Raw genomic sequence first — 12520 nt, 5'->3', positions numbered from 1 at the left:
TTGGTCTCGAGAGTCTTAGTCATAAACTCAGATCTCTCAGTCCTAGGTCTTGGGATTCTCGGTCCTAGAGTTTGGGATTTTCGGTCTCAATGTTAGAACTCTCGGTCCTAGGTGAAAATCCTCATTTGGATTTCTCGGTCTTAGGATTCGGTCCAGGCCGAGGATCCTCGGTCGAATCTCTCGATCCTAGGCTAAGAACCTCGATCCGCTAGAACACCAAAGTGCAAGTTTTTTAAATTAGTTTTTTTAGCTCTATTATTTGGTCTAATAATTTGGGTAGCTTTACAAAGCTCCCAAGAACATGTTGATCATCATCTCAAGGTATGGATCAACATGTATGATGATCAATTTATTCAAAACAATTTGTGGTCAAAATTTGGGTTTTGATTTTGAAGTTATTTTAAAGTATAATACTACATATATTTGATTGGTACCAAAACAAGAACACTAGTTGTTCGTTTTGACAAAATCAAGAACTCAACATTTTCATTTGATTTTGAAATTTTTGATTTTGATTAATCATGATCGGGATTGATCAAACATGATCCAAATAGTTGCCCAGCATCATTACAATCATGTTGGGAAACTTTATGGGATTTGATTCAATAGAATTAACTCAAGAACAACAAACCCGTTTATTTGGTTTTTGAAATTCAAATTTGAGTTTTTGTTATTTAGATCGATTGATCGGTTCTATCCTATCCGATATGTCCGAATATGAGCTGACCGAGGACGTTTTTGGATGACAAGGGCACGATAGGGTCATTGGGATGGGATCTCAGGTGAGGCCCACCTAGTTTTTAAGAGATTTGCGGAGTAGAAGTCAATCGCAACTAAAGGAGCAAGAGCTCGAGCAGTTGCGTAATGAATTACAAGTTAAGTCTTCAAAAAGATAACATTTGGAGTCTCGATTACAGGAGCAAGCAAATGTGATATAGGAGCAAGCTCTTGAGACACAAAGTCATTTAAAAAGACAAAGTGAAAATTTCCAAAACCGGCTAGCAGCGTTTATGGCTAGATATCCTCCACCTCCGGATCAATCTGGTATATGATATATTATTTAGAACTAGCTATTATATTTTAGAATTGATTGGTATATGATGAATTTTTGGATGACTATATTTTTAGATAAATTGAGATTTTAGTTTATTGGTATATAAAATTTGGTATATTTTTGTTATAATTTGTGTATGATTTCTGAAATTGTTTTGGTTTAAATATGTAATAATCGGTTTACAACCATTTTATTTTTTAAAAAAAACTCATAATCACCAAGAGCAATAGACTTTTGCTCTCGGTAATTATTTAAGACTACCACCGAGAGCATTGACTCTACTCTCGGTAAAAGAATTGAATTACCGCCGGTGATAATAATATCTCCAAGGGCTGCAAATACTCTCGTGATACTTTTTTTTTTTCACCGACAGACGAATTACTGACCTTTTCCCGACTTTTTATGAGAGCATTTATCGTCCTCGGTGAAAATTAACTATCACCGATGGTTTTTGCCCTAGTTAAAAAAACATGTTTTTTTTACTAGTGAGTAAATCAAACAAAATAAAAATATATAATTTGAGGCAACTCTTTTTTCCCCAAAAATTGATTTTAAAATTTCAACTAAATGGGCCTATAGATTACATGAAGTCCATGGTTATTTACTGGACTTTCTTTCCAAAATGGGTTGTTTGAATAATAAAAATGCCTGATTTAGTTATTGGGTCACTTTAGTGGACCTGTTTCCAACATTTTCAAAACACCCCTTCAGTGAAAGTAAGGGACATGAAACCTATCTAATTGATAAATCGAACCATATCAAATTAAATGATCAAACCTAATCATCCGACTGCTTTTTAAATCAAACTAACGTGGATTTTTCATTTAGTGACGATAAAAAAAAAAGGTCAAACTAACATCATGATTAAAATGTTAAAAATATACACAATTCAGTTATGACTAAAAATTTACCTAATCATTTCTATTTTTTTATACTTAATCATTTCTATTATTTCTTTTAATAGGTAAATTTTAAACCATTTAACGTTTAAAAATAATAATAATAATAGTATAAAGTACTTTGTTTTTTTAGTAAAAAGAAAGTATGTTTAGACTAAATCAATTCTATGAAAAAAAAAATTATGGTTATTATTCTTTATTTATATCCATTAAAAACAATTTTTTATGTATACTTTATTATTTAACAATTATTTTTTACGAATAAATAAAATCGATCGAATCGATCAAACCAACCAAATTAATATTTTAATCGACTAAATCGGAATCGACGATTTGATATTTACTAAAAAAAATGACCATAATAATTTAACTAAGAATGTAGGCGGCGGTTTGATCGGTTTATTGATCGAAATGCAAATCAAAATCATTGTCATTGGTTTACTAAATTTCAAATCGTTGATTTGTCGGTTTGATCGACTCATTTTGAACGATTATGAGATAATTTAATATGTTTAATCAGTTCGATTCATTAACAATATATATATATAACCCATACTTATTTTCATGTATATGAACATTATAAATATTATAAAAAAAACTCTATAACATAATTAATGAATTAGTAGCATAATTTCTAAAAACACAACTATATTATACTAATAACTTTTTAATAAATATCATATTAAAAATTAGTTAACAATTTTGAAATTAAATTTATCTATTAATAATAATTAATATTTTTAATTAATACTGACAAATTTTTAAATTCATGATATTCTTTTATTATTAATATTAATTTAAATGTTTGTTATGAATTAATAATTATAATATATTACTCATCATTTAAGTTCAATTTTTACTCTTCTTATTTAAATATCACTCTTTAAACATTTGATCAGTTTTCATGTTTTCAGTGACGTTAAACCGAAGAACCAAACCGTTGTGATTGATTTAATAAAAAAACATTATTAATTTGGTTAGACTGAAATATTAGGTTTGAGAAGTTTTAGTTCAATTTGAATAGATTACTCACATCCTTAGATTTTAGCTATGAGTTACACAATTACTCACTTTCTAAACCTTTCACAATTATAATTGAATTATTAAAAAATCAAACTAATATAGAAATTTTATTTGTCTATTGTTATTTGTAATAAGTAAAAAACAAAATAATCTGTTGACATTGAATAATGTTTATTAAATAATAATAGTAATTAATAAACTTTAAAACACATCAAAAATTAATTAAATTACTCGTTTAATACAATTTTTGTTTTAAAAATGAAAAAAAATGGAGATTTAATAATATTTAATTACAAAGTCGATTTAATTTTCTTCTCAATTATTTTTAATAAAATTAATTAAAAGTATCAACTATATTAAAAAAAAAATGAACACTTCCTTCCTCAAGGAATGTTTGCAGAAGGGTTTTCCTCTACATAAACAGTACTTATCCGTCTTCTCTTTCTTTCCTCGCCGGCCGCCGGCAGAAGAAATACTCGGAGAATCGAAATAATCCGCCGCCGGGAAAGCAATTACAATCTGAAACCCACTTCTTTTCTGCATCTGGAAAGGTATGATTCATAATATGAACTTTGTTTGTTTAGCATTTCTCATTTAGAATTAGTTCTCCTTCTTTGTAATGGTGTTTCAGAGGTTTTAGAGATTCCAGAAATTTAATTGCAGCTTATATGAAGTCATCTCATACAAATTTGTGCAGTCTTAAACCCTAGTACCCTTACAAATGACAAACCCATCTATCACAACTAGGTTTTGCAGCCTCCGTCACAAGAAGATGATGCATGGCTGTGAATTTCTCCGACTACACTGGACATCATGTGCGTCGTCGATTCCTCTCAATTCTCCTCCGCCATCATTAAAGTTCACCAACTGCATCATCCCTTCCACTACCCAGCAACGTTCAGACGAATGGTTTGCCCTCCGTAGAGACAAACTAACGACGAGCACGTTCAGCACAGCTCTGGGTCTTTGGAAAGGAGAACGAAGATACGAGCTTTGGAACGAGAAAGTATTTCCACCCCAAGTTGTTCAATCAATGGACCCTTCAAAAAAGTGTGCTGTAGAATGGGGTACTCTAAATGAATCAGCAGCTATAGAAAGGTACAAGAACATAACTGGTCGAGATGTTACCTCACTGGGATTCGCTATCCATTCGTCGGAGCAGCTCGACTGGCTTGGTGCGTCGCCGGATGGTCTTCTCGGTTGTTTTCCAGAAGGAGGGATTCTTGAAGTGAAATGCCCATTTAATAAAGGTAAAACTGAGGCTGCTCGTCCATGGAAGACTATACCATTCTATTATATGCCACAGGTACAAGGTCAAATGGAGATAATGGATAGAGATTGGGTTGATGTTTATTGTTGGACATTAAATGGTAGCACTATATTTAGGGTTTGTAGAGAAAGAGATTATTGGATATTGATGCAAGGGGTTTTGAGAGAGTTTTGGTTTGAAAATGTTGTTCCTGCTAGAGAAGCTTTGATGGTTGGAAAAGGGGAGGAAGAATTGAGTTTGTTTCGACCATCTTCGACTCATAGATTGACTGGTGCTGTAATCTCGAGGAGTATTAGAATGGCCAAAGAGGCCGAAGTTTTGTGTAGAGAAGTTGCTGGTCAGATAGAGTTTTATAAGTCATAATGTTCTTAATTTGTTGCTGTTGTAACCTTATATTTTTCAAAGGATGTTTATTTTTTGAACTAGAATCTTGGCATTATAGTTGAAATTATAATGGGTTTTTTGTTCATATCATTGGTTGTGGTTTGGTTTGAGTTAGATGGAAAATTTCAAATAACCCATCTCCCAATTATCTTATAAATATGATTAAATCAAACACCCCTTTTAGTAGAGGTGATAAATGAATGATCCTAAATAAGTTGAAGTTGGTCCAATCATTTGCCTAATAAAAGGTGGAGGAGAAGGATCAAATACAAAATTCTGTTTTCTAAAATAAGCACTTTTATATTTTTACAGGTATCAACAAGGAATTTTGATTACAAAATATTATCAGCTAATAAAACCCATTTTTCTATAGTTTGATTCCACCAAGAATTCTAGGAAAAGAAGATGGATGTTTATGATTCTCCAGGTCTATCTTGGGCTGAACAATGGGGGGACCCTGAGCCAAATCCTTCTTCAGACAAAGACAAGAAGAAGAGGCAAAATAGTTCAGGCAAGACCACGCTGGGTAAGAAGCTTCTCAGCCTCAAATGGATGAAGGATCTTGGCAAAAAATCCAACAAAACCTAATTCACCAATGCCAATCTCTCATCATGAATTCTTCCATTATTGTTTTCACAGATCATATTTTTTTTTTGTCATTTGTTTGCCTTAATCATCATTATGACTGTTGATTACAATTGTAAATAATAATATTAACCTAAAAAACTGAACTATACTTTTGTCTCTCGCGATTACATAAATCATTTACGAAGGTGATTCAAACATATTATAACCGTTATAAATACCATAAAATATTTGAAAAATAATCGAACTATGCCTTCGAAATATATTAATTAATATTAATAAGAATTTTGTTTGGTTTAAAATATAACAAATATTAATTATTTGATATATAATGTAGAATATTCAAATACCAAAAAAGAATTTGTCACAGGTAAGATTATTTAAAGTTAATCAAAATATCCTCAATACAATCAATTTAAAACAAACTAAAATATTTTTACTTCTCAATTTATCCATATTCAACTTATGTTCATATTATTATCTAATTCTCACCCCAAAATTCAAAATAAAATTGAACATAAATTATAAACTGTTACTAAAAAATATTAAAACTAAAATATTTTAATCATTTAACTTAAACCAACATAATCCACTTTTTCATCAAACAAAATCACATAACATAAAACATTTTCAAGAAGACTTCAGTCCAACATGAACCAAATTAATGGTAAAATCTCAGTTATACAAAAAGAAAAATTATATTCTGAAATAAGATATAAGTTTAAAGAACATTGGCTTGAAAATAAAACTCAAAAGATCAGTTTTCATTTCATCAAAGCTTTCATGACTTACTTCCTCGATTTCTTCTTCGAAGACTTACCCGAAGAAGGCTTAGTAGCCGGCTCCACCACTGCCTTTGTATTCGCAGCTTTCGAGTTAGCAGCAGCCATTTCTTTCACAACCGCACCCTGTGACCCTCTAACCTGAGCCGCTCTCTTATCCTTCCTTTTAGGCCTATAGCTAGACCTCTCCCTCTTAGGTAACCACCTTTCAGGATCCGGTAGAGGACCCGGATTAGCCGGGTCAAACCCTTTCGGATACCTGGGTTTCCTCTTCCTTTTCTTCTTCCCCTTTTCCTTACTCTTATGTTCAGCCGGTTCAGTAATAACCACATTTTCACCCGGCTTAGCCCCAGAAGTCTTTTCCAAACCATCCACGTCCACTGATTTCAAACCGGGCAGAGGTTTGAGTTTTTTCTCGTACAGTTCTGCTTTCTCGATATCGGTGTAAGCCACGGTTTTAATGAGTCCAACCAATGCATCTGTGGTTCCGTGACTTTTAACGAGTTCTTCGTACAGACGGGCAGCTTCTTCTTTTCTTCCGTGTTTAAGTTTGAATGCGGCTGCTTCCTCCATTATGATGCTCAGTTTGTTATCTTCGGACATGGCGTTTGACCACCACTGGACTGATGAATCGAGAATGGAAACTGCAGAGTCTATGTCTCCTGCGCGTTCTTTTAGGGATACGAGTGTTGCTACAGTTGCGGGATTGTGTTGGATATCGGGTATTTTTGAAAGAGATTCTGCAGCGATTTGAGGGTGACCTGCAGCAGCGGCAATTTGTGCTCTTGCTAGGAGGAGAGGTTTTGAGTTTTCGGGAAGCTTTTCAGCGTATTGTGCTAGTAGCTCCTCAGCTTTTCCTGACTTGTTCTCTCTTACCAAGACTGCAGCTTGTAGAAGCACGGACATTATGCTTTGAGGAAACATTTCCTGGATAGCAGCAGCAAGCTCCCGAGCCTGTTGAGTTTTCGTAGAATGCAAGTCAGTGTTAGACAACATATTTGCAAGCTACATATTGGAAACAATTTCTAGACCGTCAATGCATAAATAAGTTATATTCCTAAACGTGATCTCCATTTAGATCTACATCCAGATAGATAATTGACAGAAAATAAATGAAAGGGTTTCCAAATGGCATGAGTGTGCATTTCTCTCTACACTGAACTAAACGAGCATTCAAAAAATAATTTTAGATCATGAATCAAACTATTGTGTGATTTCTGGCTTAATTTGGCATAAAGATTATCTTTTGACGATGATCGATAATATTTTATACATCATTATAATTTTGACAAACATAATAAATGTAAATTTTTCCGGCATGATCAGATTATAAAATATTGATAACAAAACAGCTCAATCACTCGAGTGTTTACCTGATCCATCCGATTTGATTGGAGAAGCAGAAGAAGTTTATTACTATATATAGCCTCCTTTTGGTGTTGGAGGAGCTTTAAATCAAGCCCATGAGCAAGCTGGAAGCTTTGAGGTCCACCGCCTTTTTCTATTAACCGGTCCAGTTTCTTTAGGCTATCAGACACATCTTTAGGACCTTTTAATGGTATAAGATTATTTATTGCTATGGCAAGTGATGTTTCATCTGCTAGATTCCGCTTTATAATTTCGGTATAAGATTCATAAGATTTCTGTGTATTTCCCAATAGCTGAAAGAACAAAAAAGAATTAGCTTAGGTTAATTGACATTCTAAAATAAGAGGGCTGCAGTGACTGCATCAATGCTTTACCTGTTGCACATAAGACAACTGGACAGCTATAGGTGCTAATTCACCCTCTATATCCTCTTCTGTCATATTTTCTTCCATTAATGTCTCTGTACCAATTCTTTAGAGGGACAAAAGCAGACACAACAAAATAGAAGGAGAAAGGTAAGAAAAAGAGCATTCAGATTTAGGGAAATAAGCACTCAGACCAACATTGGAGCTTTTTGATGTAGGTTAATTTTGTTTTTATTTTCAAATAATCCGTTTTTTTGTTTGGAAAATCCTTGTTTGATGAAAAAGTGGATTATTTGTGTTCTTTGAAAAACAATTACTAAAATCATTTGTATTTAATATTTTAAAATGTTATAAAAAAAATAAAGTAGTAGTATTTTAGTAGATAATTTGAATGATTTGATTGATGATAAAATAAGGGGTTAAACAAGGCCTAGTATTATGATTTCAAACCATTCTAGTAATGCAATCCAATAATAAAGATAGGTTGCAGGAGAAAAAAAATGCACGCAGCAACTGGAAATCTGGAAGCAAAAAATATATATCTAAAAAAGTAAATAAAAAAAGAGGTGCACCTTTGAGCTGAAAGCAGGAGTTGTTCTGCATCTGTATACATTTTCCTCTCTATCAGAGAACAAGCAGTGTTATATGCTAGCTCAAAGCTGCTAGTTGCTTTCACCCTGAGCGAGTCCAACATTCCTTGCACCTCAGAAGCCCTTCCAGCAGAAATCAAGCTTGCAGCATGATTTATCTCCAGTGAATCTATCTTTGATTTTTGAAGCTTTTGATATATTTCCAGAGAAGCATCCATCTTTCCCAACCGTGACATAATCTGAGATTTTAGAAGCATGATTGCAGTGTCTCCTTCCTGGACTTTCAGCAACTCTAAGGCTTCATTTAACTTATTTTGTCTATATAAGCAGTATGCCTGTTCACGATAAAAACAAATTAACAGCGTTCATGTTCTTTGCCAAAGACAAACAAGGAGCATCAAAACCAGGATGAACACGGAACAATTTCAGTGTATGAGCAGGAAGAAAAGATTGTATGTAATGAAGTTTTTCAGATAAATTTATTCATGGTATGTATATATATAGTAGAATGTAGACTATATGATATTTACATAAAAAGAAATAAAGCTTGTAATTGCCTGCGTAAATCTGAAGAACGAATTAAAGAAAAAGCTTTTCCACAGCCCTGTGGAGGTAGAATGTTTCCATGAATTAAGGCATTGTTTATGTCTAAATGGTAACTAGTGCAGGTGCCAAGATTTTGCAGCTGCTAAAGCCAAGAAAAATTCTAACTGTAACCAACTTGGAACATGTGAATACTATCATGAAAAATCCACCCCTTCTTTTTGGTTTAAAGTGTCCAGCAACTAGTCTGGTTTTATTTCTATCGACTGTGCTATCTGGTTTGAGTTTTTTCGTAAGCAAACTTAGATCCAATAGCCTTTTTACCTTTAGGAGGCTCTATTATGAACCAAGAATTAATGAGTACCAAAACTTTCAATTCCTCATCCATAGCTTTTTGCCATTTGGGATCCTGGGCAGCCTGTAAATTAGATAGTTCTGCTAAAAAGGCATATGTATTGTGTTAACCCACGTTGAAGGTTGATCAGGGTAGTTATGAGTGTTTAAATGATGTTTTTTTTTGTTTAGGTACAGACTTGTGGGAATAGTTAATGGTTTGACATTTGTAACATAGTCTTGCATCCAAGCCGGCTTAGTTCGAATTCTAGTATTTTTAAATGTAGTATCAAGATTTTGAGGAGGATCGGCAGGAATAGGAACAAAAAATGGTAAATCAGAAGGCGGTAATGGCTCACACTATGACTGAATAGGAATAGAGGATGAAGGAGAAGATGGAGGAATTGAGACGTGAATTTGATGAAATATCTTAGCCAAAGGTATGTCAGCTGTTTTTTACAGAATAACAATGAAAACTTATTCTCATGAAAAACAACATCTCAGCTAACAAATAAATTATTTGTGTGCAGATTGAATAACTTATAATCCTTTTGACCGAAACTGAATCCAAAGAATAAACATTTACAAGCTCTAGAATCAGAGTTCATACGGAAAAAAATTGAGAAGTGAGTAATCTTGTCTTCAACAAGGAAGCTGATAAAGTGTTTTTCAGTTTAGTATTTTGGTGGGAAGTCTATTTATAATTACTAAAATGAAGATAATTCAAAATGCAGGAAATAACAGAAGACACGAATGTTTGTGGCATCCCATCTATGTTGATTATCTTTCAGAAAGAAAGTTCAGAGTTAAAGGCAAATTGCATAGAGTTTCTCAGCATACTTGTGCAAACAATTCCAATTAGTACAAAACTTTTACAGAAGTTAACTGTGCACTTTTGCACTCCACCATTTATTAGGGAGTGACACCACAGTGAAAATTTAGATCGAAAAGAATCTGATAAATTAATAATACTACTACACTAGCTCAATTTTGCTGAACTATATAAAAGGGTCATGTTATGATCTATTTTCTTCAACCATCAATTGTATAGAACAGAATCATATGTTGTGCATGCATAAGGATACTTCTAAAACATGAATACAGATCATAACATTAAGAGGATGAATATATTAGTAGTTGGAAGATTCGTGCGAGTCCAAATGCCATTGACAATGTCTATAGGAACAGATCTCAAACATGCAAGTAAACAGAATCAGAGTTCTAACAAAAATCAGGACAACATTGAAAAGGCTGCAATATAATTGAAGATGAGATGCACACTGATTTTTACCTTGAAGAAGCTGAAATCAATTGGAAGTCGCTTATAAGTTTCAATAGCTGAAAGAGCTTCATCAACATTATCAGCCTTAATCAAAGCCACAACCTTGCAACGAATCGCGTCCTCATCATTTGGTGCAATTAAGAGAACTGCAAAAGAATTTGAAAAATCATCAATTGCATGTCCTAAAACAACAAATCAACCATAGCTACCAACAATCTATAAAATCAATAAAATCGGAGACTGGTAATGACTTTGATCTGCGACTTTAACAGCCTGCTCGTTTTTTGAATCTTGGATGTGCCGATTAAGATTGGTGAACAAATCTTCAATGGCGATCGCCGGCTGTGCAGCCGGAGTTGGTGAGGGCTTTGGTTTCTCTTTTGCCTTCGGCGCCATGAAGGATTGAGCTTCTTTGGCCTGATTTGCAGTTCTCGCCCTTTCTTAGGGATTGTTATCGAGGTTTGCCAAAGAAGACGGCGTATCTGAACAAAAGAAATTAAGGATTATGGACAAAGGATCCATTCCAATCCGGTTATACCCAATATATAATTAATTAAAATAAAATAAAAAAATCAATTTTAATTTTATATATTAAAATAAAATATATATGACCATTTATATTGACAATAATTGTATACAAAAATAAACATAATATTGGATTTATATTTAGTCATGATAGAACTCCAATTCTTTTAAATATTTAACTTTTTAAAATTTAATTGTACAGGATAATTATATTTCATTTTCTGTCGTGCCTAATATATACTTATTATGAATATCCAAATTTGTGTTGTGTCGACGTTATATAATTATATTTTGAAATTAGAAAATAAATAATAAAAATTTAAATTGTTATTTTTTTTGTAATTCATTTTATTTCAATTTTAATATGTATGTAATAGATATTTAATTATTTAATTTAATATATTTATTTTTAATTATATATATATATTATATTTATGAAATTAAATAATTTGTGAATTTAAAAAAAACTTGATTAATTGAATGAGAATGATGTAGGTATAATGGCAAGTGAATAATAATGTTGGGTATAACCCCACTGAATTCAATGGACTAATATAAAAAAAATGTAAGGAACAAATTATTCATATTAGATTATAAATTTATTTTTTATCTGGATCAGGTTACAATATTTATTTTTCTATATTATTTTTAACAATTATTAAATATGATTGTGATAAAAAAAAAATATACATTTTAAGGTTTAAAGTAAGTTTCTGACAAACAAAATGTATAAAATATTATAGTAAATAATCTAACATAAGAAGTTTGAAAATTACATCATTTTCTTTTTAAGTTTAGGTATTGTTGGTTGAGATTATTTAATAATCTAAATAAACTAAGATCTTCTCATTCTTAGGACTTTTCTAATTTAAGATGTTGAAATTGGATTGAATCATTACTTTTAAGAATTTTATACTCAGCCCTACTATTGACTCTATAATAGTGGCAGAAAAAATAATATATTATTTTTTAATATCCAGTTAAACAAAATTAATTATAAAAATATTAATATATATATATATATATATATATTTAATTTAGAAAACTAGCACGATAACACAGTCATTAAATATTTATACTTCAATTTAAACCAATCCGTGACGGATTTTTACTAATTGAAATACATTGTTGAGATTAAATTTTTTATTAAACAATAATGTAATTTATTAGTATAATATAATTTTAATTAAAATGTTATAAGTGCAAATCAAATTTGTTTAACTATTTTGAATTTTTTATATATTCTATATTTTTATATATTCTATATTCAATCTCAATTTTTAGTGTATAAAAAATTTATATCCATCCTTATATTTAGTGAATCCTCGATTCATAAGTGTAATTCAAATGAATTTGAATGGTCAGTTTAGTTATAATAATATCATTATATATTATGAATAGTCAATTTAGTTCTAATAATATTATTATATATTAGTATATTTTTATTTTAAAAAATTACTTTTTAAAATTCAAAACTTAAGAATAAGGTGAATTTATTAAATCAAACATGATATTAG

General features: G+C 31.5%; 2 protein-coding genes across 4 annotated transcripts; one reads left to right on the top strand and one right to left on the bottom strand.

Annotated features, from left to right (window-relative positions):
• The first annotated feature begins 3361 nt into the window (after window positions 1-3361).
• On the top strand, window positions 3362-4715 carry LOC124919997. 3 transcript variants are annotated; one of them, XM_047460379.1, is made up of 2 exons: window positions 3362-3527; window positions 3674-4715. In XM_047460379.1, the coding sequence occupies exon 2, from the start codon at window positions 3698-3700 to the stop codon at window positions 4607-4609; it is 912 nt and encodes a 303-aa protein (XP_047316335.1). In that variant the 5' UTR covers window positions 3362-3527; window positions 3674-3697; the 3' UTR covers window positions 4610-4715. The 3 variants fall into 3 exon arrangements, with proteins under 3 accessions (XP_047316335.1, XP_047316334.1, XP_047316337.1); XM_047460378.1 differs by having other exon boundaries at window positions 3608-4715; XM_047460381.1 differs by having other exon boundaries at window positions 3363-3527; window positions 3724-4715.
• Window positions 4716-5855: 1140 nt separating this feature from the next.
• Window positions 5856-10982, bottom strand: LOC124922264 (signal recognition particle subunit SRP72). The gene is made up of 6 exons (XM_047463000.1): window positions 10730-10982; window positions 10488-10624; window positions 8303-8655; window positions 7740-7836; window positions 7371-7658; window positions 5856-6951 (listed from the first exon to the last, which is right to left on the bottom strand). Exons 1-6 carry the CDS (start codon window positions 10872-10874, stop codon window positions 6004-6006), a joined length of 1968 nt encoding a protein of 655 aa, XP_047318956.1. The 5' UTR covers window positions 10875-10982; the 3' UTR covers window positions 5856-6003.
• Window positions 10983-12520: the final 1538 nt, after the last annotated feature.

This window comes from Impatiens glandulifera, chromosome 1 (genome assembly GCF_907164915.1).
Source record: "Impatiens glandulifera chromosome 1, dImpGla2.1, whole genome shotgun sequence".
Taxonomy (NCBI): Eukaryota; Viridiplantae; Streptophyta; class Magnoliopsida; order Ericales; family Balsaminaceae; genus Impatiens; species Impatiens glandulifera.
The sequence above is the reverse complement of the archived record's forward strand: the minus strand, read 5'-3'. Positions and strand labels throughout refer to the sequence as shown.

Bases quoted from the DNA above. Each gene is read 5' to 3' on its own strand.
- LOC124919997 (XM_047460379.1), top strand. From the start codon at position 3,698: ATGACAAACCCATCTATCACAACTAGGTTTTGCAGCCTCCGTCACAAG.
- LOC124922264 (XM_047463000.1), bottom strand. From the start codon at position 10,874: ATGGCGCCGAAGGCAAAAGAGAAACCAAAGCCCTCACCAACTCCGGCT. The intron at 10,625-10,729 runs GTCATTACCAGT...ATTCTTTTGCAG, and splicing joins TGTTAAAGTCGCAGATCAAA to TTCTCTTAATTGCACCAAAT. The intron at 8,656-10,487 runs GTAAAAATCAGT...TATCGTGAACAG, and splicing joins TTGATTTCAGCTTCTTCAAG to GCATACTGCTTATATAGACA.